Source organism: Sorex fumeus, unplaced genomic scaffold (assembly GCF_029834395.1).
Source record: "Sorex fumeus unplaced genomic scaffold, SorFum_2.1 ptg000024l, whole genome shotgun sequence".
Classification (NCBI taxonomy): Eukaryota; Metazoa; Chordata; class Mammalia; order Eulipotyphla; family Soricidae; genus Sorex; species Sorex fumeus.
The window spans coordinates 55,475,416-55,500,503 of record NW_026606081.1 but is presented as its reverse complement, the minus strand read 5'-3'; the positions used below and the strand labels follow the sequence as shown (position 1 = coordinate 55,500,503).

At 61.3% G+C, this 25,088-nt stretch overlaps 4 protein-coding genes across 5 annotated transcripts in view; 2 read left to right on the top strand and 2 right to left on the bottom strand.

Annotated features, from left to right (window-relative positions):
- Positions 1-3,573, bottom strand: part of LOC130023809 (cilia- and flagella-associated protein 161-like) — a 59,765-nt gene extending 56,192 nt beyond the window's left edge. Inside the window, exon 1 of one of the 2 annotated variants that reach the window (XM_056114420.1) lies at positions 3,330-3,573. Coding sequence is in view for 1 of the 2 variants with exons in the window: in XM_056114419.1 (XP_055970394.1) it covers positions 1,351-1,407 (57 nt within the window). In the remaining variant the exon portion in view is untranslated. Of the gene's footprint in view, positions 1-1,350; positions 1,435-3,329 lie in introns of those variants that run through there. The other variant, XM_056114419.1, reaches the window with a different exon arrangement.
- The window catches only part of MTHFS (methenyltetrahydrofolate synthetase), a 162,575-nt gene that overhangs the window by 3,482 nt on the left and 134,005 nt on the right, over positions 1-25,088 (top strand). The gene's annotated exons all lie outside the window — the stretch shown is intronic.
- Positions 4,083-8,372, top strand: MESD (mesoderm development LRP chaperone). The gene is made up of 3 exons (XM_056114431.1): positions 4,083-4,340; positions 6,432-6,664; positions 7,279-8,372. The coding sequence occupies exons 1-3, from the start codon at positions 4,128-4,130 to the stop codon at positions 7,523-7,525; spliced, it is 693 nt and encodes a 230-aa protein (XP_055970406.1). The 5' UTR covers positions 4,083-4,127; the 3' UTR covers positions 7,526-8,372.
- CEMIP (cell migration inducing hyaluronidase 1) lies at positions 9,339-23,325 on the bottom strand. Its single transcript, XM_056114416.1, has 28 exons — positions 23,201-23,325; positions 22,100-22,240; positions 21,766-21,904; positions 21,173-21,409; positions 19,959-20,138; positions 19,682-19,752; positions 19,458-19,553; positions 19,243-19,364; positions 18,331-18,463; positions 17,760-17,951; positions 16,970-17,145; positions 16,679-16,888; positions 15,884-16,089; positions 15,739-15,808; positions 15,490-15,618; positions 15,327-15,412; positions 14,964-15,095; positions 14,717-14,752; positions 14,496-14,651; positions 13,742-13,922; positions 12,887-13,102; positions 12,096-12,307; positions 11,122-11,307; positions 10,774-10,975; positions 10,614-10,694; positions 10,287-10,444; positions 9,776-9,876; positions 9,339-9,663 (listed from the first exon to the last, which is right to left on the bottom strand). The coding sequence occupies exons 1-28, from the start codon at positions 23,292-23,294 to the stop codon at positions 9,536-9,538; spliced, it is 4,071 nt and encodes a 1,356-aa protein (XP_055970391.1). The 5' UTR covers positions 23,295-23,325; the 3' UTR covers positions 9,339-9,535.

Here is a 25,088-nt window from a genome sequence, read left to right as displayed (position 1 = left end):
AGTCCCCTCCCACCTACCCCTGCCCCCCACTCCTCTGCTTCCTGGCCTGCCTCACCTGAGGCCACCTGTACCATCCTTCTGCGCGGACCTGGGGACAGGTCTGAGCACACCTGAGGACGGTGGGGAGGCCCTGAGTCTCTTCTGACCCAGACCAAGAGAGGGCAGTGCCCTAGCCCTGAGTGGGTGCACTTTCCCAGGAAGGGGCACCCAGAGCCCACCCAGTCTCTGCCCCTGCTCCCCACCCCTGCCCAGAACACAAAACACTTTCCTCTGGAGCTGGAGCACATGCCTGGCCTAGTTCAATCTCAGCAGGGCACTGTGTCCCTAATGGCCCCAACAACACAGAACAAGAGGAAGACAAGCTGGCTTCTGCTGTTCGGTAGGCAAACAGAGGGCAGAATCAGCATGGAGCAACCAGGGGAGGTGCCTGTTGCAGATGGGGGTCTCAAGCTCCCTGGGGGCAGGGGAAAGGAGTCTGGGGCAGTACCTCTGGAACTGGCTTCCTGCCACCCCTGCAGAATAAAACCGAAGGACAGGGAGAGGGCCACAGCCCAGCTGGTGCTTTGCATCCGTGAGGCCCTGGGCTGAATCCCAGCATGCCCCCTCGGCCCACCACACAAAACAATTTCAAATACAATATGAGCCAAAGGTGACATGCAGAGTCCTGCTTGCAGAAATGGAAAGTAGGGAGCGAGGGAAGGAGGGGGAAAGCTCAAGTCGTGCTGAAGCTGGACTGGAGGTGAAGGGGCACCAGGCAGCCCCACAACCCCTGTGCCAATCAGTGGAAGTGAGGAGGTTGAGGGGGTGGAGAGATGGGACTGATTGAAAGGCAGGACGAGCAGCTGTGGGCAGAGTGTTCTGGAAGCTGCACACAGTTATAGGTGAAGGAGTGTTGTTTTTCTCTGGGTGTAGTAGTAGTCCGGGCCCCCATGGTAGACTCTGAAATCTGTGCTCTTCCCAGTGACACTATCCTGATTCTGCAGACCTCCTCCACTGGCCCTATATCTACCTGTACTTTCTGGGGACTTTAGGGGTAGCTGCCCAAATCCGGCCCACTCCCCGACTGTGCCTGTGATTGAGTTTCCTTCCTGCCAGCTCTGCCAGGTTGAGGGAGGCCGTGGGGCGGGGCTCTGGCTCTGACGCTGCCCAGACATGTGTGTGGTATGCCAGGCCTTCCTTCTGGCCATCCTCCAAGAGGTCCTTCCACACCCCGTCCATCCCTCCATGATGCCTCCAATACTAGCTGACAGTGGCTGACCGCTGCCTATGTGGCGAGTGGTCACCCTCCAAGAGTGTATCCTGCTCGCTGGCCCGGCCTGACCCCACTTTCCAGCCTCTGTGCCTGCTCACCTGGAGTCTGTGTCCAGGACCAGCAGCACTGGCCACGTGGATCTGAGCAGAGCCCATGATCTGGGAGATTGGGAAGTTTCTCCAATAGTGGTCCAGCGTGCTATGTGGTGTGTGGGTGCTGACCCAGGGCAATTCTCACCCCCTTTCCCCAACAGGCTGGTGAGTTGGGACATATTTTCCAGCATCCTGTAGGGAAGAAAAGGCAAGAACTACTCAGCACCTCCACCAACCCCACACAGCAGGGCCCCTGCAGTGACAGGAGCACCCTAGCTGCCACTCCTGGGAGCCTCCTGGCCTGGACAGGGCAGATGGACATATGTGAACCCCTGGCACCTCTGTGCCGTGTGCTCAGTTGCGGTGTGGTCAAGAGGTAAGGACACAACCACTATAACCTGCCTGTTCCCAAGGGTGGGGGGGAGCGTGTCTGTCCAGCTCCTCCCTGCCCTCTGCTGGGGGCTATCACCTCCCGGCTCTGCTCTGGGGCTGTCAATCACCTCCCCCCTCTGCTCTGGGGCTGTCAATCACTTTCCCCTTCTATACTGGGCAGCTGTCAGTCACCTTCCCCCTCAGCTCTGGGAGGTTGGACTGCCTTTCACTGCCCCCACCTCTATCCTGGGGGCTGTCATAATCATTTTTCAGCTAGGAAAAAAAGTCCTTTTCTTTCTTAACTGTAGGATCTGTTTGTACACAGCAGGTTGAGGTTTTCCTCCCAATGTGGTTGGGGGACCACTCCAATTGATACCTGGCCAACCAGGTTCAACGTGAGGGTCTGAGATGTGGTGCAGCCCGGGTCACCCAGCAGTGCTGAGTCTCCAGGGGGCCCATTTGGTGGTTCTGGGGATCCAACAAGGGTTGGCTGCACACAAGGGCCCTGGCCTTACGCCCTGTGCTCCGTGTGGGCCCCCCACACCTAATTTTCATGGTCTATCATTTTTATAGTGCTGTGGTGGAAACAGGGCTTCAGCTGTCAGGCATGTGCTCTAATAATGAGTCACAGCCCCCCAGTTTATTTATCACTTTAAAGGCTCAGCTTGAAGTACAGTCCTGGGGGTCTTGCTTTAGCAAATGAAGTTTGGGCGCTACAACACAGCCCATAATATACTATCACTGTCACTATCACTGTCCTCCGGTTGTTCATCAATTTGCTTGAGTGGGCCCAGTAACGTCTCCATTGTGACACTTGTTACTGTGTTTGGCATATCGAATACGTCACAGGTGGCTTGCCAGTGCGGGCAAGATACTCTCGGTAGCTTGCCAGGCTCTCCGAGAGGGGCGCAGAAATCGAACCTGGACCGGCCAGGTCAGCCAGGTCAGCCACGTACAAGGCACATGCCCTACCCACTGTGCTATTGCTCCAGTCCTACAGGGTAGGAATAAGGAAGTTAAAGGAGTTCTTGTGTGAAGGAGGGACACTGGTAATAAGCAGATATAGGTCATGGGAAATGAACTGATGGCACATGATGCCAGCAGAGGGTGCCGCTTTCTAGGTTCCGTGAACAAGCCTTGACACTTTTACCTGACCTCCTCCAAGAGGATTTGGTGTTATGTCAATTAGAAATACTTTACAACTACAGTTAAAAAAAAAAGTTGGGTCTTTCTGATGTAATTCAACATTTTTTAAGAAAGCAGCGGACTTCTGTTTAAAACGGGAGGAATCTGGGTTTTGGTTTTGTTTGGAGACCACACCCTAGCTGGGCTCAGGGCTTCCTCTTGGCTCAGGGACGGCTGCTGGCAGGACCGGGGGACCAAATCTTGTACCGGGGGTACTTCCAGCAGTGACAGATCGGTTAGTGCAAGGCAGCCGCCTCACCCGCTGTGCGTTCTCTCGGGCCCCAAACTGGAGGGTTTCACAGCAAGAACCAGATGTAACGACTCAGCCTCGGGTGAAAAGACAGGACCCGACGGCCCAGGCGAGGCGCACTGCTCAGATCTGCGGGCCGGCAGGGGGGCCCCGAGCTCAGCAGCCCTAGACGCCCTACCTGACGCGCCTCCACCTGACGTCACAGGACCCAGGGCCGGCGAGGGCTCGGGGCGGGCTGGACCCGCCGGAATTTCAGGGCCGGAAATGGGCCGCCGGCGCACGACCCGTAGGCGGAGCTTCCGGGAACCGGGGCTTGTCGCGGGCGGGGCCTCGGCCGCCGGAGGACGGAACTGCAGCGGCAGGCCGAGACCCGCGACGCGGCGGGCGCTGGTTGGCTAGCAGGGCTGGAGGGCGGGGCCACAGGCACGGAGGGGCGGGGCCTCGCTGGGCTCCGGCAGGGGGCGCGGCCGGCGACTCTCGCAGATCAGGTGGCGTGGGGGGGGCGGGGCGGAGAGAGGGCGGGGCGGGGCGGGGCCTTGCCCGGGCTCCGGCAGGGGGCGCGGCCGGCGACTCAGGCAGGTCAGGTGGCGTGGGGTGGGCGGGGCGGAGAGGGGGCGGGGCGGGGCGGGGCCTTGCCCGGGCTCCGGCAGGGGGCGCGGCCGGCGACTCAGGCAGGTCAGGTGGCGTGGGGTGGGCGGGGCGGGGGCGGGGCCTTGCCCGGGCTCCGGCAGGGGGCGCGGCCGGCGACTCTCGCAGATCAGGTGGCGTGGGGTGGGCGGGGCGGAGAGAGGGCGGGGCGGGGCGGGGCCTTGCCCGGGCTCCGGCAGGGGGCGCGGCCGGCGACTCGCGCGGGTCAGGTGGCGTGGGGTAGGCGGGGCAAGGCGGGGGCGGGGCTCCGGAGCGCGCGGGTCACGTGCTCGGGGAGCGGGGCGAGGTCACGCCTGTAGCGGCGGGGTCGCTGCGCGGCGCGGCGAAGATGGCGGCCTCCGTGCGGGCGCTCGCGGCCCTGCTGCTGCTCGGCACTTCTGACCTGCTGCTGCTGCTGCTGCTGCTGCCGCCGCCTCCTGGGGCCCTCGCGGCGGAGGGCCCGGCAGGGACGGCGGGCGAGGCGACCCCACCGCCGCGGAAGAAGAAGGATATTCGCGACTATAACGACGCGGACATGGCCCGTCTCCTGGAGCAATGGGAGGTGCGCGCGCCTTCCGCTGGGGACCCGCCGACCCCCGACACGGCCCCTGCCCTGCGTGGGAGGACCGGGGGACAGTGGCGGGCGCGGGTGGCGTTCGCAAAGCCGCAGCAGATGCGCGCGTGTGTGGCGGAGGCGTGGAGGCCGTGTGGCGCCCCACGTGTTACACTGTGGACAGGCCGGGGGGATCGGGCGCTTAGTCCCACGCGTTGCCTTGGGGCAGGCCGGGGGGGTCGGGCGCTTAGTCCCACGCGTTGCCTTGGGGCAGGCCGGGGGGATCGGGCGCTTAGTCCCACGCGTTGCCTTGGGGCAGGCCGGGGGGATCGGGCTGCGACTCCCTGCGATGCGCTCGGAGCAGGGGGGGCTTGCGGGATCCGAGCAGGGCGCTGCACGCCCCGTGCCCGCTGTCCAGACTGTGCCTCTGGGAGGAGCGGGGACGGCGGTGAGAACCGTCGGGAGGCCTGGATGCTGCGGGTACCGTATTCTCGTCCAAGGGAAAGTGCAGCCTCCGATCATTTGAGGGGTTGGATTGCCCAGGTCTCATCCCTGAGGGCCCCTTTGGGGTTCCCTGCTGGTTTTCGTTGTATTTGAAGTGCCCAGCCCCCTCTGCCTCCCCGGGATATTCCCAGAAGGGGGTGCTTTAGCTCCAAGGCCTTGTTAAGAGCAGTGGACACCTCCGTATAGCTTGGAGCTAAGCTTGCAGCCAGATTGGCCGGGTTTGGAGTGGGCTGTGGGAGAGCTGGGAGAGCAGGGGCGTCTGCGGCAGAGATCATTGCAGCTGGGCGGTCTTATCCGCAGGGCTACCCTGAGCATCATTTAATTGAACCCACTGCCCCAGCTGAGGCAGGAGGGCTTATCTCGCTTGATTTGTAGCAGGATTTGGAGACCAAGAAGTTAAGTAATCTGCCTCAGGTCATACAGCAGATTAGCAGGACCTCCCTGTGGTCATACTCTGCCCTTCACCAAGCTGACAGAGGGCCCTGGCCAGCGAGAACTACCAGGGGAAGGAGTTCTGCTTGAGAGTTACAGGGGACTGGGTGGTGATTGGGGGATGGATGGGGAGAGGGGCATGCAGGGGAGGGGGCAGGAGCTTTGCTCTGAGAAACTGGGGTCTTCTCCCTGGAGCCAGATCCTAACTCCTCAGGGCTGCCGAGTCAAGGAGTAGTGTTGGTCGACACCCCACAAATTGGGCTTCTCTATATGTCTGGTTCTGTCAGACGCAGTTCCTCCCTCTGGTACCTTCCACTCAAACCCTGTTCTTGCCCCAGGGACAGAACCAGAAGCCAGAGCTCGTCCTCTGCCCCAAACAAGGGCTGAGTCTAGAAATTGAAGGTGGCTACAACGCCCCCCTCCCCATTCAGCGGGGCCTGGAGCAGATCTGGGTGTGGGGGGCTGCTGGCTGCTTTAGGGGTGTGGGAAACTTCAAAACGGGTGAGCGATGGCTAGGGTGCTTGGGGGTACAATGACAGGGTACTTCCAGCAGTGACAGATCTATCCACCACGTCTCCAACCAGCATACACACGCATGAGTGGAAGGAAGTAGTTCTGGGGGCCACGCATTGTCCCGAGTGCTGGCGAGACTTCACATTTTGGTTGTCCTTTGGGACCTGGGGCTTGTGTTTGTGCGTGCCTTCCACGCCACAGAAGAAAAGTGGACTTAGAGGCTGCAGGTCCCTCTGGTGGTAGCGCCATCGAGGTCTGGCAGTGTTTGGAGAAGACAGGTGTGTCCCCAAGAGCAGAGTGTAGGACAAGCAGGGTATTGTGTGGCATACAACAGGGGCCTCACCATGTGGCCAAGAGCAGATTTCCAGTCGTGTCACAGCTGTGACACCAGGCAGGATGGAACTTCCACCTCGTCCACAGCCAGCCTTCTGGCCATAGCAGAGCCACACCCCCAGACATCTGCTCTAGTGGGGCTTGCCAGCAGGTCCCACCAACTGCTGGGCCTTGGCCATCTGCTCCTGCCTCCCTGTGACAGCAGGCACAGCAGTATCCCTGTCCAGTGTGGTGCCCTAGCAGAGACAGGAACCAGGACCTGGGAGGAGGGTTCTGTGCTGGCTCACTTCTGACTGGGGCTGCTGTCTTCCCCCACAGAAGGATGATGACATCGAGGAAGGTGACCTCCCCGAGCACAAGCGCCCAGCCGCTCCCATTGACTTCTCCCAGATCGACCCCGGCAAGCCTGAGAGCATCCTGAAGATGACCAAGAAGGGGAAGACGCTCATGATGTTCGTCACCGTGTCCGGGAACCCCACGGAGAAGGAGACAGAGGAGATCACCAGCCTCTGGCAGGGCAGCCTGTTCAATGCCAACTACGATGTGCAGAGGTGAGGCTCCCTAGCGGGGGGCTTTGCAACTCTAACACAACTTTTCACAGACAGTGGGCACTATGGCTCTGGGGCCTGGGGGCAGATGTGTGTGCAGCTGTGCTCATAACAGGGACACAGGGGACTCCCCTCCTCAGGCTTTTGCGCTCAGCCCTGAGCTGCAGCTGGGGGATCCCCTTACTCCCCTCCCCTGCCTCGCTGACAGCCCTGTCTTGGGGGTGAGAGGCTCTCATAAGCTGAGGAAACCCTCCAGGGAACCCATGGCTGGGGGTCAGGCTCCTGAGGAATGGAGCCCATTGCCACCACAGGGCCCCCAGACCCACTGTTTGCTCCTTTGACCTGGTGGGTGGGCACACGCCTCAGCCAGCAGTTTGTCCTGCCCTTGGGTCCCTTTCCGTCCTGGAGCTGGCGGCCTATGACCTTGGAGGCCAGTGGCTCTCCAGCCTCTGGCAGCAGAAGCCATTTGTCTGCTTCTCTGCCGTCGTCCCCTCTGGACCCAGGAGCCAGGACAGTGTTGGTGGTGGCCCAGCCCCTCCCGCTGGCTAGGCTCCTGAACCCAGGGCAGAGTCTGAGGCCTGTCCACACACATCTGCTCACTGCTGCTCCCTCCCAAGGTTCATCGTGGGTGCGGACCGAGCCATCTTCATGCTCCGAGATGGTAGCTACGCCTGGGAGATCAAGGACTTCCTGGTGGGGCAGGACCGCTGTGCCGACGTGACTCTGGAGGGACAGGTGTACCCTGGCAAGGGTGGAGGTGGCCGGGAGAAGAACAGCACCAAGCCAGCCAAGGGCAAGAAGAAGGCAGGCACGCCAGCCCCGAAGGCCGAGGGCCGCGTGGGCAGCACAAGGGAGGATCTGTGATCGTGGCAGGCCATGTGCCTCACTGTCTAAGTGGACCACTAGGGCCCCTCGGAATGTCGGGCCGCGGGGCACCCTTCCGTGTTCCACCAGCCTTCTTCCAGGCTCTGAAATGGGGGTTCAGCCAGGACACAGGTGTGAGCACCCTCATCTGCAGAAACAGTGAGAACAGAGGAACCTCTGGGTGCCTATGCGCCCTCAGTCCCGCCCGCGCTTCCCCGAGGACAGTGGGAGCTGGAGAACGGGATCGGCTCCCCTGGAGCCCTCTGTACCGACCCTTGGCTCTGTGAGAAACTTGTGTGTCTTTTACACATTAAACCTGTGCGGACCAGTGGGCGCCCCCCTGAGTCCCGGGCCCTGTGCAGGGCTGACGAGCACTGGGGCTGGCTGCTGGGTCGGGCACGTGTGAGAGCTGTCAGAGTGGCTGGAGACCAATAGCTGAGACGGGCCCCACGCAGGGAGTGGGGTGCTGTGACCCCTAGCCCTGCGGAGGGAGGATTCCCCAGCCAGGGGGTGGCATGGTGGCAGCTGCTGCTTTCTCCAAGCTGTCACTGGGCAGCGCCCTGCGTGTGGCAGGATGGGTAGCCCGCAGGTGTGAGGTGCCCCAAGAGCAGTGCAGGTGGCGGGGTCCTGCTGTTGGCTCCGAGCAGGGGTCTTCAGTGGCCTTCCATGGACCAGCTAGCGTACAGGCAGCAGGTCCGCCACCTTTACAGCTGTGGGCCTGGGATCTGGACCCACTGTACAGTACAAATGTCCAGAGGTCAGAAAGCACTGGTGGCCACTGTTAGAGCTGTGGGGCCAAGGGATGCTGGATGGGTGCTGTGCAACAGCGTCCCTCACCTGAGGCCAGTGAGGTCCATTGGGTGGAGTGAGGGAGAACCTGGACAGGCTGGAGGAGCTCCAGGCAACACCATTCAGCTATCAGGCTCCTGGGGGTGTTAGGACAAATGTGCAGCGGTATTTGGGGGTTTCAGTGGCGTGCAGAGGGGGCCCTACTGCCCTGGGGTGGGGGGGCAGTGAGTCTCCTGTACAGGGGCACGGCTCAGAGAACAGACCTACACAGCTGGTTTCCTTGTTTATTGTGGCTCAGCAGAGCCCATGCCCGCCCCCCTCAGCACTGGCCAGGTCTCCTGGGGCTGGGCAGACATAGGCACAATAAATAAGTTGAATGCGGCCAACGCCACTTCCAGAAAGGGCAGCTTCTCTGGCAGCCATGTGCCACCAGCCCCCCGCCATGCACCTGCACACAGCTCCACCTTTCAGGTCACTTGGGGCTGGCCACACCCAAGCTCCACAGTCATGCCGCTAACTTCACTGCCAGGCATGATCCACCAACAGAACTGTGCCCCGACCAGACCGGCCTGACCATAGTTGGGTCCCTGACCAGCCTGCCCTCAGTAAACCCGTGGCCCATAAGGGATCTGCCCTGCATGACAGATATCGAAGCCCGACCAAATCCGACTTCACCCCCAACAAGCCGCACCCCTGACACAACAGCAGCTCCAACTGGACTGGTCCTTGTGTGAACACACCCAGGACATGTCTGACCATGCAATCCGCTACACAGTCATGCCTGATGTCACCACCTGGTGACCTCGTCTGCTGTCATATCGGCCCCATGTGGCCATGCTGAAGTCATGTCTCTACCTCATAGACCTCACCACACCCCCATGTGGACCTCACCTGGTCTCACTGCCCAGTGGCTACACCCCTATGTGCCCTGCCCCTAATGGACACAACTGCGCCCCAATATGCAGCACCTCCACATGTGGCTGGGCTGGGCGTCCAGGTGCCGTATCTCAGGGGATGCAGCCTGGAGTGGTTCCTGCACTCGCGGGGATCTCGGGGGCACCCAGCCCTGGGGTGCTGTAGGTGGGGGCGGAGCCCAGGGGACCCCCAAATCGGTCCGGTCCTGCTCTGCTGCACTCACTCTGCCGATGCTGTCCCACCCCGGTGCGGGCAGGGTGCGGGGGCTTTGCTGTCGGCGGGGCTTGGCCCCGCGGTCCTTCCAGCTCACAGCGGCCGCCTGCGCTGCACGGGCACCGGAACCACCTGGAAGAGCCGCGCGGCGCGCTCGTCTGTCCTCAGCGACACCCACTGCGGCCGGAAGGTGCCTTTGTAGCCCGCGAAGGCCAGGTGGTCTGCAAAGAGAGGTCAGACTGGGGGCGGCGGCCAGAGCCCCTACTCTGCTCTGCAGGGCATCACTGGGCCCCATACTCCCCCCTCCACAGAGCGGCCGGGAGCAGTCCCTACCTTTCAGCCTGGGGCCCTTGTCTGCTCCCAGTTTCTCTAGCGCGCGGATCCACGGGCCTCTGCACACGGAGCTTCCACGGGAGACCGCCAGCACGATGGAGCTGGACGGAACCGCGGCGGGCCAGGTCAGGGCGGGGTTACGGCAGAACGCAGTGGGGATGCTTTACAGTGTGTGGGTGTGAGGGGGCAGGGTCAGAGAAGGTTAGGGGTCAGGACAGGGAGTCTCAGAGGAGGCTTGTTCTGAGTTAGGGGACCAGAAGGAGAGCTTGTGTCCGCAAGGCCCTTAGCATGGAAAGAGTGCTAAGTGTGGCCAGGGGAGCCCATAAGGCCCTGCGGACAGAGATGCGGGCTGCACGCAGCAGGGGTGGCCAGAACAAGGCGGGTGGTGTAGGGCCGGGGTTAGCCCCCCTCCTTTGAATCCCACCCAGAGTGCAGGAAGTTGAGGCTGCACCTGTGGGGGGAGGGGAGGAGGCAGGTCTCCTCCCTGAGCTGCCCGGAGCCGGTGACTTACTTTTCGGGGAGAGCCGCCACGTAGCTGAAGAGCTGCCAAGGGACGCCCTGCAGCACCGCCTTTCTGAAGACAGCGTGGCCCAGCACGTGGCCACGCTTCCCATGGATCACCACCACCTGGAGGCCCTCCTCAGAGCTGGGGAACCGCCTCCCGTCCACCTGGGCCAGAGTCGGCCGTGAGAGACAGAGCCGAAGCCCCCAGGAAGCAGGGTCCACACCCGAGAGGGAGTGTGCAGCGGCAAGGGCTTGGGCTTTCCCCGGGACTGGGAGCCGCCGAAGAGTCTTGGGCCCAGTGCCCCCTCCAGCCCACTCCGCCCAGCGCCCACACCTCAATGTAGGCCTCATCGCTGAGCAGGTGGAAGAAACGCCTGCCGCTCTCCAGCTTCACCTCCAGGAAACGCTCCTGGGTCTGGAAGAGGCAGTGGAGTTGGGCATCGGCAGGGGCACCACTCCAGCGCCCCACTCCCCTGCCGGAAGTGGAGGCTCACCGGCTGCACGCTGAGCTTGCGGGGCATGGGTACGTCCACGGTGGGCCGCTCTGCAAAGCGCGGGTAGGCGGCGGCCGTGCAGTCGCTGGTGCGGGACCCCGGGGGAATCAGAGCTTTGATCTTGATGCGCTCACAGCCCTTCACCGAGCAGAAGGCGAAACGCTCTCGCTCGTTCTGCGCCATCAGCTTCAGGAAGAGCAGCCTGTGCCAGGGAGGGTGGTGGGTGGGTGCTGCATCCCACTGGTGGGAGGACGGGGTGGGGGGTGTTCAGGGGAGTGAGGTCTGGTCCCGCGGAGCCTGTGCCTGGGGGACAGGCCAGAGAGCAACACCACGCACAGGGCCCCTCACCCCGAATCCTCATCCCAGAAGTAGTGGCTCCTGCCCGGGAAGCTGGGCCCCACTTTGTCCATCTGCAGCGTCCTCACGAAGGTGGCCGTCTTGGCCGTCTGTTTCCGCAGGCGGTCGTGCACGTCAGAGAGGATGGAGAAGACAGTGCCCCGTGGGTAGCAGAGCCCCACACGGATCCAGTCGCCCCTGCGAGAGGATAGCGTGGCTCAGCCTAGCCCCTGGTCACCCCCTAGCTGCTGCGGGGCACAGGGTTCAGGCCTGGCAAGGACAGATAGGTGGGCTGGGCTAGACGGACGCCAGTTCTGCTGGCCTGTATTACTTCCCAGGGAGAGCCCAGTGCGCCCAGAAACTTGCCCAGCAGTACCCGCGGCCATGTGCTGAGACTCAGGCCATCGCCAGCCAGTGGACATGGCCTTGTGCTGAGACTCAGGTCATCCCATCGCCTCTCCCGCGGCCTTTCTTTTTCCAGCACACCCCAGATGGCCATGCTGGGTCACCCTGCTGGGCGACGTCACACTGCAGACATCCTGCAGGGCTGTGTGGGCGAGCCCAAGGTTATATGGCTGCCCGCCCGCCCGGCCACTCCACCACCACAAGCCATGAGGGGCCACCCACGTCTGGATCACTGCCCTGTCCCTCACTGCTCCAGGTCTGCTCACTGTCCTGGTCCCCTTGCCGTCCTGGTCCTCTCCCTGTCTAGTTCCTCTCACTGTCCTGGGTCACTTCTCCCGGTCTCCTTGATGTCCTGGTCCCCTCCTAGTCCTGGGTCCCCCTGCCTGCCCAGAGTGCCCCATTCTCCAGGATCATTCTCTACAACACCTCATTAGTCAGGGTCACTTCCCGGTCCCCTCCCTGCCCCGGGCCACTGCCCCTGGTCTCCTTTTCAGGCTCCCCTCACTCTTCAGGGTCACTTCCCTGTCCTGGGTCAGTCACACTGTCGCGGGCTGTCCAAGCCCAGCCCTGCTGTCCCTCACTTGTTGAAGTTGATGAGCCAGATGGCTAGCTCAGCAGGTGCTGGCTGGTCCCAGTGGACGGTGTAGCCACGGCGCAGCGTGACCACGGGCTGGTACTGCTGGTAGTGGGAGCTGCGGGTCAGTGCCCCCTCCAGCCACAGCGGGTGCTCAGGGAAGTCGTTCTTGATGATCTTCAGACGCAGGTTACTGCTCTTGTAGGCCTGGATGTACATCTGCGACCAGAGAGCCACAGCAGGTGCCTGGGCACTTCAGTCCCCCATCCCCAGCAGCCCCCCACTCCTGCCTGCACCTATCGCCCCGGCACCCCAAGGACTGGACAGCAGCAGACCTGAAGGGCCTGCTCTACATCCTTCATCCTGCCTGGAATTGGGCCGATGTGGCCAGGACCAAGTTTAGCTTATAATTGTCTGGATTCTAGGAGAGAGGCAACAAGCAATTTCTCCACGAAGCACACCATCCAGGGTGTCAGCCAGGGATGGGGCTCAGCGGCAGAGAGTGGTCCCACATGTATGTGGCCCTGGGTGTTGGCCCCAGCACCACTGAAACAATAAAGCCCAGCCTGCCTCTTGGCAGGACAAGATTCTACCTAATGCATCAAAGACCGTCCAAGCCAGTGGGCCGAGGGGATTGTGCGGGCATTGCCGATGGATGTGGGGAGCAGCCAGAATGCAGGGGCTCTGTGTGCAGAGGGGGATTCTGAGCATGCCAGGTTTGGGGGGCAGTGGGCTCACAGCAGGACTTACAGGAGCCTTCTCCACCCACCTCTATCTCCCAAGGGTCTTGGTCCCCACCTGTGCATAGTGCCCACTGCAGATAGCACCTCTCCAGTCTGGGACGTCGACACAGTCTGGGTGCCGGACCAGCCAGTTGTCATCCTTGGTGAGGTAGGACCCGGGGTACTCGGACACGGAACCGTCAACATCATGGAACACCGACGTTTTGTCCCCATCCATGTCCAGCTGGTTGAACCAGGGCCCAGGCTCTCCGAAGAACACTCTGGAAGTAATCTGCACACAGGCACCCTGAGGCCTGGCCCGATCCTGCTCTCTGCTGACACCCACTACAGAGCAGGATGCAGCAGCCAAACCCTCCCTGCACCCATCTGGGTCAGGATCAGGATGCAAATGTGAGAGGTGGAGAGAGGACAAGGGTGGGGTGGGTGGGCACATGAGTGCACGGGACCCAGGAGCCACCTGGGACTGTGCCCTGAGCTCTGCCTGGCCCCTGGCGTGGCCACAGGCCCAGGGAAGCAGCTGCTGCTGGCCCTGAGCCCTCCACCTCCCTGTCCACGCGAGGCAGGAAGATTGACTGGGCCTCTGGCAAGAGGGTCCAGCTATGCCCTCGGCCAAGGTTCTTGGCAATGCATCTGTTTACGCTGCGGGGCCAGCCCAGGTGGCCCGGCAACGGACAGTGAGTCCTGAGCAGGGGCCCGTGCAGGAGCGGTGTCCAAGCCTGGTGCCAGGGCGGCTGGGGTCGTGCTGTCCAAGCAGGGTAAGGGTGCGGATGTCCCCCAGACTTGACCTGGGAAGTTTCCGCTCGTATTTTTCCAGTTGGGTGCACAGGAGCTGGGATGGGGCCAGTAGCTCCAGAGACCAGTGACTCACCCCAAGTCTGGGTTTTCACACGCGGCCCAGTACCCCACTCACCGGGACATCCTCAAAGGCGATGTCGGTGACGTTGTTGTGGGGGCAGCTCTGCCAGGCATTGTTGAGGCGGAAGGCCAGCGCGCTGGTGTGCCGGCCCTCCAGCGCTGCAAACTTGCGGAATGTGCAACTCTGGATGTTGACGGGGCCGTCGTAGAACTGAATCCCACGGATGGGAAAGTTCCTGGGGGTGAGCAAGCGGGCCTGAGGCTGGTGCCCTCCGGCATGTTCTGCTGCACAGCGCCCGGTTCCACCCCACCACTACCCTGGCTCAGAACAGAGGGAGAAACGACTCGGGGTTGGAAACATACTGGGTGGACGGCTGCACAGACAGACAGGAGGATAGGTGGGTAGGAGGCTTGGAGACATGGATGGACAGACAGACGGGCGGGCAGGAGATGAATTGCTGCCTGGGAGAGGGCCATTTTCCCCAGTGATCCCATCCTGTGAAGAGTCACTGAGTAAATACCATCACTGCTGGAGAGACGCCAGCAGTAGCTCCCTGGGGAGGGAGGGCCCTTAGTCATCCCCGCCTGAGTCTGGGGCTGAAACACTGACCAGACCAGGGCCCAGACGAGGGGCTCCTCTGAGTTAGCCCTGGGATTGGCAATCTGATCCCTCTGGTCAGTGTGTGCTCTCCTGAGAGGTCCCAACTGCAGCACAGACCCCCCAGGAGCCCGGGTTCCCAGAGCAGGACCAGCAGAGGCGGCCTGTCCCTCCCCACCATCCCTGTGCTTCCAAGACCTGGCGGACTTACGGGCCTATGGGGAGGGTGCGTCCACTGTGGTCCAGGCCACCGGGACCCCACAGCCGGTTGTCCACCATCTCCGTGCCCACGTTGGCACTCTCGCCCACGAACAGGCTGTTCTTGATCTCCTGCTTAGAGCCGTCGTCATATGGGAAGGTCCCGCCACTGCCGGGAGAGGCGGGTGAGGGGCCTGTGGAGGCCCCAGGGCCCAGCCGTGGCACCATGCTTACCTGGCCAGAGTCAGGCCGATACCGTTGTCAGCAAACCTGGGGGCCAGAGCACAGTCAGTGCCCAGCTGGGCACTCCCAGGACTGTCTGAGGTGCAAGAGTGCCCTCAGCGAAACTTTACTGGGCATGGGTCTTTCGGGGTGTGGATACCCCTCAACCCACCCAGGGTGCCCTCCCAGCTGAGAGGCCAAGCTGGGCCCCAACACTGGTTCCCTCTTCCTTCTCTGGGTGTCACCATACCCCACTCACCGGCAGCCATCCAGCCACACGTCGCCCCCGCGCAGCCAAGCTCCATGCTCCTGGTTCTTGTACGCGATGAAGCCCCGGATGATCGCCGGCTCACGGGGCTTCAGCGGGTCAGCATCCTGGTGGGGGCTGTACCTAGAGAAAAATGGGGTGGGGTGGGGGGCAGGGCCAGCGTTGGGGACCCAACTCTGCTCCTACCTGGACACAGAGGCCTCACACCTGGCCTGCCCCGCCCCCACCCAGGGCTCGTGCAAGGGGCCTAGAACCAGCTCCCTCAGCCGCAGCAGGGGTTCCTGCCAGACTGCAGAAGGCACAGGAAGTGGGTGCAGGGACAGAGGAGCATGTGGGGTGCTCAGGGCTGCCCACCTGGCAGAGATGATGGACAGGAAGGGCCGCTTGTCCTTAGCAGAGGCCTCGGTGGTCTTCACCCCATTGTCTATGATCATTCCGGCCTGTGGGCACAGAGACACAAGTTCCAGAGCCAGGGCAGGCAGCAACCGGAGAGGAATCTGCAGGAGGGCAGACTCACCCTGTAGTTGGAGTGTGCTCGGTTGTTCTGGAACTTGCCCAGGGGGATGTGTTCCGAGTACCCCGGCGCATACATGCCCACAGAGGGGCCTGTTGGGACATGGTGGAAGATGAACCAGAAGCCAGTTTCCTGGAGGAGGATGGGCAGCACAGGGTCCATCACTCGTGAGCTTTGGGGGCATATCTGGTCCCTCTCCCCAACACGGCACCATGGGCCGTGGGCTGTGGGCTGTGGGCTGTACATGCTCACCTCAGAGCCGGCTGCAGAGCAGTTGACCAGGTGGTTGTTGGGGTTGGCCATCCAGAAGGTGGACACGGCACTGGAGGGACAGCCACGGATCACACAAGCCCACGGTGAGGCCCACCCACTGCCCCACCCCGTCAGGGGCACTCACTTGCAGTCCTGCCGCGGCCGGGGCACGTAGCCAGGGTAGGCATCCTCGGTGATGGCCCGGCACATCCTGCTATCTCGGTCTGAGGGCAGCAGGGTGCCTGCCTTGACCAGCAGACCCAGGCAGTGGTCAAATGTGTTCCGCTCCTCCGGACCATCCTCCGTGAAGAAGCAGTGGCCCAGAGAGTCGTAGCCAACCACATCCTGGACCTGAGGGCAGCAGGTGTTAACACACCCTGAGGGGGCTTCAGGGACTTCACAGGAACAGAAGCGGGGCAGAAACCACAGTGCCTCAGCCAGAAATCTAGAACCTTCTAGAAACACATGTCTCCTCTTTGAGAAGGTGGGCTCAGAGCAGGGAACCTTCCACCTTGGGCCCAGCCCTTATTTGTATGTGAAATCTCTTCATTTCCCAAGGAGGGAAGCCAATGGGTTTTTTTTTTGTTTGGGGGCCACCCCCCTGGCTGCCCAAGAAGACCCCCCTGGGCTCAGCCTCAAAGGGCTTTTGCTTGCTGAAGGCAAACAAAGCGCCTTTGGGCGCCCCTCCGTGCGTGCACAGCTTTTAAAACTCAGGTCAGTCAGTTCCTGTTAAAGAAACTTAAATTTCGCATGAAACAATCAGTTTAGTGTCAGAAAGGCTCCGTGGCACTGGAAACAGTCCTAGCCCATGCAGCAGGTTCTGGCCTGGTGCACAGAGGATGTGTGATTCTTTCACACCTGTGGCTCAGACCCGCCCTGCCTCCAGGGGCGTGGGGAGGGGAGTGGGGGTCTTCCTCAGGCTGCAGCTGAGGTAGCTCACCAGCAGACCGTTGGAACCATGCACAGTCACACAGCGGGAGAAGGTGTGGTGGATGGCCATGTCCCGGACGTAGGTGGGCGGGTCATAGCCGCCCTTCCCATCCACGTCGCCTGCCAGGTGGAAGTGCAGCGGGTACTGGCCCACCAGCTGCTGGCCCATGTGCACCAGTTCCACACCCTCCAGGTGCACAGCCTTGAAGCCCAGGGCGACCTGCGTGCCGGGAGGGAGGCGTCAGCCCTGCTGCCACTGTCCCAGCTCCCTGCCTCCCAGCTTCCCGCCAGTAGTCCGTACCTTGATGTGGCCCCCAAAGGTGTCGAAATGGAAGAAGCTGCAGACGTGGGGGGTGTAGGGGTAGCAGGTGGGCTCCACCTCCCCCCGCACCACGATGTTCCGGCTCAGCAGCCCCACCTCGGCCCGCATGTCCACGCCGTCCACCTCCTCCCCCATGTGCAAGTACAGGGGCTTTCCTACAACAATGGGGCAGCTCAGCGTGCTCACAAGCCCCACTGCATGCGTGTGGGGCCTCGGACCCACCTCATGGAGGGATACAGCAGGGGGTGGGGGCTGAGCGTGGCACCGCGGGCCCAGACACACTGGTCAAGGGAGGCGTGGACAGGGGCCCAGGGCACGGAAAAGACCAAGGAGGAGGTGCGTGGGGGCAGAAAAGGATCCAGCAGCCACATGTATCGCACACACGTGCACACAAGTGAACACATGCAGAGCACGTGCCTCACATCTGGGAACCACACATGTGTGTGCGTCGAGTCTCATGCATACCACCTCTACTTCACGTGTGCGTGCGGGCACGCACACACACGCACACACACCTATCTGGGGCATTTCTAAACCCACCCACCAGGAGGCGCTGTGTTCTGTGGCCCAGATTAATACTGGGGTAGGGGGTGAGACCCCTGTCCCAGGAGCCGGAAGCACGTCTCCTGTCCTTCCCCAACCTGGAGCAGGGGCACGGACTGCCTGGCTCCTGCCCTTTTCCATCTGTCACCCGAGACGCAGCCCCCGGAGCAGCAGCCCAAATGCAGAGGTGCCGTGCTTGGGTCTCCAGTGTCCGCCACTGTCCTACCTGCCACGCGAACCTGGTTGGGGGCGCAGGCTCGGCAAGGCAGCACCCGGAACTCCTCTGCCTGGTACATGGAATAGTCAGTGCTGGCCACCACCAGCGTGTCCCCCGGCTGCCACGAGCGCACGTCTGCTGCCAGCGTCAGTGTTGTGCTGTTCACGTCGGTGTCCACCGTGACCGTGAGCTTGGGCCTCACTGAAAGGCAGTAGCCGCGCTCAGTGGCCCTGCATCCACCCTCCCCGCGTTCAGTAGCCCTGCGTCCACCCTCGTCACTGGGCTATACCAGCTCAGCCAGCGCAAGCCGGGGTCGCCCGCTCACCCTGCCCGCCTGGCCTGGCTTCTACAGCCAACAAAAGCCAGAAAGGACCAGAAAAGGGCCATTCATGAGCCGGGTAGGAATTTTCCACCCGCTCTTCGTGGGCCGGAGTTAATTGTGGCGGCTCGTACCACGCCCTCATGGCAGGGCCAAAAACAGATCTCTTTCTCCTTGTTATTTACAGTAGCTCTAGCTGCCCTGAGGGTCACACCACCGCAGGCTCTTCCTTGGGGCCCTGAGGTGGCTTCCGGTGCTCACCTGGTCTCCCGCAGAGGAAACGCACACGGTAGTGAAGGCAGGTGCGGCCCCGGGCATAGCACGCAAGCCTGTGGTCCTGGCCATGCTTGTGCAGGACCTCAGCTGTGAGATTCTCTCCATCTGCTGTGATGACCTGCAGAGATGCGCTGGTGACCAGCTGTCACCTCCGTGCCCCGTGACGGAGCAGCACAAACACACGTGGCCCCGTCCATACGACAGCCAAAGTTCCAGGAGGCCCAAGGCCACCGATGTGCTGGGATGGACAGTCTGCAGCTGTCCACGTCAGCCGAGCACTCACGAGGCAGAAAGTCAACCCCACTGGCTCTGGGAGTGGAGTATCTATTCCAGATCTGACCCCTGAGCTGATGTTTTTTGTGTTGTTTTGTTAATCATTGTTGATTTTTATCAATTTGACCTGCAATTTTTTTTTTCCTTTTTGGGTCACACCCAGTGATGCACAGGGGTTACTCCTGGCTCATGCACTCAGGAATTTCTCCTGGCGGTGCTCGGGGGACCATGTGGGATGCTGGGAATCAAACCCGGGTTGGCCGCATGCAAGGCAAACGCCCTACCCACTGTGCTATTGCTCCAGCCCCTGACCTGCCATTTATTTTTCTTGGGCCTTCAGTTTTTCGCTTTTGCTTTTTTGGGCCACCCCTGGTGATGCATAGGATTACTACTGGCTCTGTACTCAGGAATCTCTCCCGGCAGGCTCAGGATCCATATGGGATGCTGGGGATTGAACCCAGGTTGGCCAAGGGTGTTGACCCAGGGTGTTCAAGGCAAACACCCTACCCGCTGTGCTATCACGCCGGCCCCTCCTGAGCTGATCTTTGGAATTGATCCACGAGCTGATCTGGGGCTTCCAGCCACCCCACCGCAGGACCCTGCTTCCAAGTGTGTCTGCAGCACCTGAATGTCAAGTGGGCGGCTGCAGATTTTCCCAGGATGCACGGCCCGCAGGTCTGGACTCTTCTCCCCGCCCTTGGTCGGCCACACCTGCTCGTGGTCAAACCACTCAGTCCACACCAACTCTGTGGGAAGAAGGAGCAAAGGCAGGTGGGTGGGAGGTCAGGCAGGACAGGGCTGAGGTCACGGGCTGGCACCCTCCTCCCCGTGGCCCTCACCTTGCACCCATTCGCTGCACGATGTGACATTGAAGAGCTCCCCCTGCTCTGAGCGGAACAACTTGGAGACGCAGGCGGTCGCCGAGCCCCGATGCCCTGGGAGAGACAAGGTGTGACCTGGCCCAGGGGTGGCCACACTCGCTGCCATCCGGGGATCCCTTTGGGGTGCTATGAGTCCAGAAAGGGGGTCACAGAGGGCAGGGAAGGGCCCCCGTGAGTCTCACCGTGGAACTCGACATGCTCCTCCACCGAGGACGAGGGGTCCCCCTTCACCGTGAGGAAGCTCCAGGGGTGTCTGTGGAAGGCAAGGCCGAATGTCTCACACAGCCCCTGCACTCAAGGTCAGACACTGACACCACCACGAGTCCCAGTAAGGCTCTCTGTGCTGAGCGACAACAGCACCAGCCAGCCCAGAAGCAGGACTCAGGGCCCGTGGAGGGATGAGCAAGACACAGTGGGGTTTCTGGAACCTTCTGAAAGGTTCTGGAGTAATGGCCGTACCTGAAGCCCAGGTGTAGGAAGTGCTTGCTGCCCAGCCGGGTCATGGTCTTCCTGGCTGTGTCGTCCAGGTGGCGGGAGCCCTCGTCATTCACAGCAACAGACAGGATTTGGCCGTCGGGCACAGAGTTCAGATACTGGGCCAGCCGCTCGCTCTCCTTCTTGGAGCCATAGGTGTCGAAGCTGGGCGGGTGGGAAGGCAGGGGCAGATGGGCCTGCAGTTTCCCGAGGATCTGGGGGCATCTCCAGGGGCCACAGGAGGCCGCTCTTTCCCAAGAGCCAGGCTTTGCGGCCCAACAAAGGCATCCCCAGACATAACATGAACAAAGGTCCCCATGAAGAGGCTGACTGTGAGACATCCCTGCTGGCCCCCAAGCTCAGGGAGGCTTCACTGGGAACATTCGCTGACAGCCATCCTGGCATGGAGGGGCAGACATGGACCAGCACCAACAGCCAATGGAGACAGAAGCACATGTGTGGACATGTACATGTGTGGACATGAGGATGTGCATACGTGTGCACGTGTACTTGTGTGTATATGGGTATGAGGGTTTGTGTACGTATGTGTATGTGTGTACATATGTGTGCATGGGCATGGGAGGGTGTGCATGTGTGTGCATGGGTATAAGGTACATGTGTATGCATGCGTACATGAGTTGAGGTATGCATGCATGTGTGTACATGTGAATGCATACATATGTGCACATGTATATAGGGGTACAAGGGTGTGTGTGTGCGTGTGTGTACATGTGCATGCATGGGTATGAAAGCGCGTGCATATGTGTACATGGGTATGTATGTGTACACGTACGTATGTGTGCGTGTGTGCACATGCGTGCATGTTTGTCCGTGTGTGCATACATGGGTATGGGTGTGTATGTACACGTGCATGTGTGTGTTTGTGTGTACACATGTATGGGGTGTGTGTACATAGGTGCAAGTGTGTTTGTCCATGTTTATGCATATGCATAAATACATGGGTATGGGGGTTTGTGTACATGTGCATGTGTGTGTCCATGTGATGCGTGCACGGGTATGAGGGTGCAGGCAGGTGTCAGCTCCTGTTCAACCCCAAGTCAGGCTGACGCCAGGGAAGGAGAGAGGCACTGCATCCGGGCACGCCTGGGCTGCATGGACAGAGGCTATGGGCAGCGGGCTCTGCTGTGGCCAAACTGCACCACGCAATTCGGGGCGTGGCCAGGGACGGAGGGGCATACCGGTCGGAGTGGATGACAGCCCCCGACCCAGGATTGATGACGTGCACGATGACCCCACGGTGGCCCCAACTGCGCTGGAAGAAGTAGCCTCCCTCCCTCATGCCACCGGGGTGCAGCGTCCGGTTGAGGAATGTCCAGGAGAGCTTCTTGCGTCCGTGCAGTTCAAGCACGCCACCCCTGCCCACGCCCAGGAACTTGAGGCCGAAGTAGGGGTCAGGTGGCGTGCCCTCGTCAGCCCTGCGGGGACAGTGCCCATGAGTCAGCTGACAACAGCAGGAGCCGGTGTCCAGAAGCTCAGGTCAAATGCGAGACCCCTAGACAAAGACTGAGCACCACTGAGACCTCCTTAATGAATGCGCCAAGGCAGGAAGAGGGCCTGGGAGACCCCCCTGGGCAGCTCCTTGGCCTTTACCATCAGAACCCGCTAGAGTGAGTGCCAGATAGGCCATGGCCCCACCAGCATCCGGCCTCTGCCTCCAGTGGACCCTGCTAGCCCGAGGCCACATGCTACAACACAGGGGATCAGGCATTGTCTCCCTACATCAACTCCCACTCCCCAGAGAGCCCCTCTCCCCCTCCCCCTCGGCACCCACCGTCCATATAAGACGAGGCTGAAGTGGCTCTGGAAGGGGCAGTGAACGCTCCCGATGTGCAGCTCCCCTCCATGCTCGATCAGGACATGGCGTGCACGCAGCACGATACTCTGCCCATGGTCCTGGACCACCAGCTTCCCTGGGGAGACAGAGCAGAGGTGGGGGGCTTCCACACAGCCCTGACAGGCAGGTGTGAGCCCTAGGGACTCACTGCCTCTCCCCGAGGCCATGGCTATTCCCATACTGGCCCCTACCCTCCTAGGACTGGCTCAGAGGTGTCTCATGACTGGGCACCAGGCATCACCCTGGTCCCCTGCAGGATATAAACACTCACCCCCATCAGTGATATGGACAGAGTGGACGGTGGCTGAGGCTGTGAGCAGCAGGGCTCTGCCGTGGCCGACCTGTGCCACGTGGTTCGGGTCATGGCCGGGGCTCCAGGGCTGCAGCTCCGGGCTCTGGTGGGGACACTCGGCTGCAAGGACACAGGTGTCACCACTGCCCTCGGCTGGGCCCAACCAGCCTCAAGGGCCAGCCCGTGGCCGAGCTCCAAGTGTTCCCAGCTGTGCCTGAAGACGGGAAAGTGAGATGGAGCCACGTTCCCGTGTCCCAGAACTCTCTGGAAAGTGCCGGTGCCTCTGCACTAGGGTGGGGCCTGGTGTCTGGCCCTAGTAATCTCTCAGACGTGAAGATCCTTCTCTGGGGTCCCACCCAGCTCAGGGGTATGTTTTATCCAGGGGTACGGGTCAGCGGTCGCAATCAGAGGTCCATGCTGGGGGCCTGGCCACCATCTACTTCAACTGGAGGGTCTTCCTGCTGGAGGTGAGTCCCAGAGAGAGTAGGAGCTCGTGGAGGGATGTAAAAATTGAATTTTGGCACTGGAGAGATAGCACAGCAGGGAGGGCACTGGCCTTGCAGGTGGTCGACCCCGGTTCGATCCCCAGAACCCCATAGAGCCCCCCAAGCCTTCCTGGAGTGGATCCCCGAGCACAGAGCCAAGAGCCAGCCCTGAGCACCGCCAAGTATGGGTCAAAAACAAAACAAAGCAAAAATTTGAGTTGAACATGGAATATATGGAAAACTTTCACATGAAAACTGAAAAGTTCCGGAAAGTTCAGAAGGTTCTGCCACAGGGACTGGCTCTCTGCATGGGAAAAGTGGTCCAGAACAGGAAGGCAGCTGACCTCAGGCTGACCGAGCCGGCCCATCACCCCGTGCACAGAAACCCTGACTCAGAGCAAGCTTGTTCTTCTGAAGGGGCCTCTCCAGGGTCTCCTGGGACCCAAAAGGCCAAGGATCAGATCTGAGGACCCCTGCATGCCATCCCTCGCTCCAGCCCCTCCATGGCTGGGGTTGTCAAGTCGCGGGGCTTCCTGACCCAGCCCTACAGCCCAGATGGCTCTTCTGTGCCAATCCCCATGTGCTGGGGGCTTACCTGTGCTCACAGCTTTGGGGAAGCGAGTCAGAAGCAGCCAGCCGACGGTCAGCAGCGCCCCACGAGACAGGTCCTGCCCGGCCGCAGCCTCCATCCCAGCACGCGCCCTGGATGGGAAGCCACACGTCAGAAACGTGGCTCGGGCTGAAGCCAGTGTGAGGGAGGCCACAGCCACATGGACACAAAGGCAGGAGCATGTGGACGGGGACCCAGACCAGGTTCCGCGGGGCAGCGTCAACACTGGCCGCTCAGCTGCCAGGGGAAGAGACACCAATGGCCCCAGCTTGCTATGTGAGCTCTGCTGGTTTGAGGAACCTCTCTGAGCCTCAATCCTCATCTCTCAGGAGATAGGGGACTTTCTGGCCTCTGAGTGGCCCTCAGAGATGTCTGTCAGTGCTCCTATGAGTCCTGTAGGAGTGCGGGAACACCAATGGGGGTAACTGCGGGTTGCCTATCCAGGAGAATAGGGCAGATGACCTTCAGTAATCATCCCTTATCAGGGACGGCACCACCCAGAGTATGTCTCCTGCATGCTCTGGGCTGAGAAGCCCTGTGTGTGCTTGTGGGAAGGCAGGAAGCTTCCCTTCCTCTCCTTCCCTCTGGCTGGAATAGGGATCTGAGGGCTGTACATGAGGCAGCCATGCTTGGCCATGAGGTATGTCCACAGAGGAAGAATCGGGGCTCCACTCCATGAAGGCGGAAGCCCCCCAGGCTGAGGGGGGCTCTCCCTGGGAGGGAGGGGGAGCCGCCCAGGATGGCCCAGCCCCCACCAGGGTGCCTGGCAGGGAGACACATGCTGGCTAGTGGCTTCGGGGCCATCCGAGATCCACCAGTTAAAGGTTCCCAGAAGCTCTGAGCTCTGGTCAGCGGCTGCGGGTCCCCGAGCCAGGCCCAATGAGGCGGGGGACAGGCACTGGCGCATCCATCCTCGCTGCTGCTCCAGCTGCCCGCACACTGACGTTCCCAGCATGGCACCTGCAGAGCGGGGAGGGGGACAAGCATTACTGGAGCTCCCGTTGTCTCCTGGGACCCCGACCACGGCACGTAGCTTTCGGGCCCTGCACAGGGTCATGGCTGGGATTCAGACCCTTACCGGGGTTCTTTTCCAGCTCCCGGAAGAGAACAGCGCAGAGTCTCCTGCCCCCGTGCCTGACTGTCCTCACCGGGGCCCCTTGAGGGAGGCGGGTTGAGTTTCCCTCCCCGCCCCAACCAGAGCTCTGGCAGCTGAAGACCTCCAGAACCAGCCACAACCATGCTGAGACCACTCTCCACACACGTGAAAGTACCAGCAGAGGAACAAAGGCATGCAGGTCCTGGGGCTGAGATCTCCAAGCCTGCTCGGATTGGGCTGAGCATCCTCCACCCAGATCCTCCATCTTCCAGTAGGTGGGGGTCACACCCACCAACTGCGCCCCTCCCTCCTGGCGCCATGTAATCTCATCAACAGCCAAGACCCAGAGACTATAAAACCCAGTTCCTGGAAGTGGGCGTCGTATTTGCGGCGTGCGACACCTTATTATCTCATTCTTGCTTTGGACAACCTGGCAGGCTACCGAATGTAACCTGCCCACACGGCAGAGTCTGGCAAACTCCCCATGGCGTACCCAATATGCCAAATACCAGTAACAATGATGGGTCTCATTCTCCTAACCCTGAAAGAGCCTTGAATGTGGCACTTTTTAGAATCTCAGGGCTAGGACGAAGGAGACGTTACTGGTGCCTGCTCGAGGCAATCGACGAACAACAGGATGATCGTGATTGTGTGACTGGAGTATTGTGTAGGGGGCAAAGGTCACACTGCTTGGGGTCCCAAGGTCAGCCTGAAATTCTGGGGTCCTCTTTGGAGGCCTCTGAAGTCACACTGGGGGCCGGGGGATGCTTGTGGCCA

Coding starts and splice junctions, on each gene's coding strand:
- MESD (XM_056114431.1), top strand. CDS start 4,128: ATGGCGGCCTCCGTGCGGGCGCTCGCGGCCCTGCTGCTGCTCGGCACT. Junction 4,341..6,431: donor GTCTCCTGGAGCAATGGGAG/GTGCGCGCGCCT, acceptor CTTCCCCCACAG/AAGGATGATGACATCGAGGA. Junction 6,665..7,278: donor GCCAACTACGATGTGCAGAG/GTGAGGCTCCCT, acceptor CTCCCTCCCAAG/GTTCATCGTGGGTGCGGACC.
- CEMIP (XM_056114416.1), bottom strand. CDS start 23,294: ATGGAGGCTGCGGCCGGGCAGGACCTGTCTCGTGGGGCGCTGCTGACC. Junction 22,241..23,200: donor CCCCAAAGCTGTGAGCACAG/GTAAGCCCCCAG, acceptor GTGTCCTTGCAG/CCGAGTGTCCCCACCAGAGC. Junction 15,619..15,738: donor GCTCTGCAGCCGGCTCTGAG/GTGAGCATGTAC, acceptor ATCCTCCTCCAG/GAAACTGGCTTCTGGTTCAT.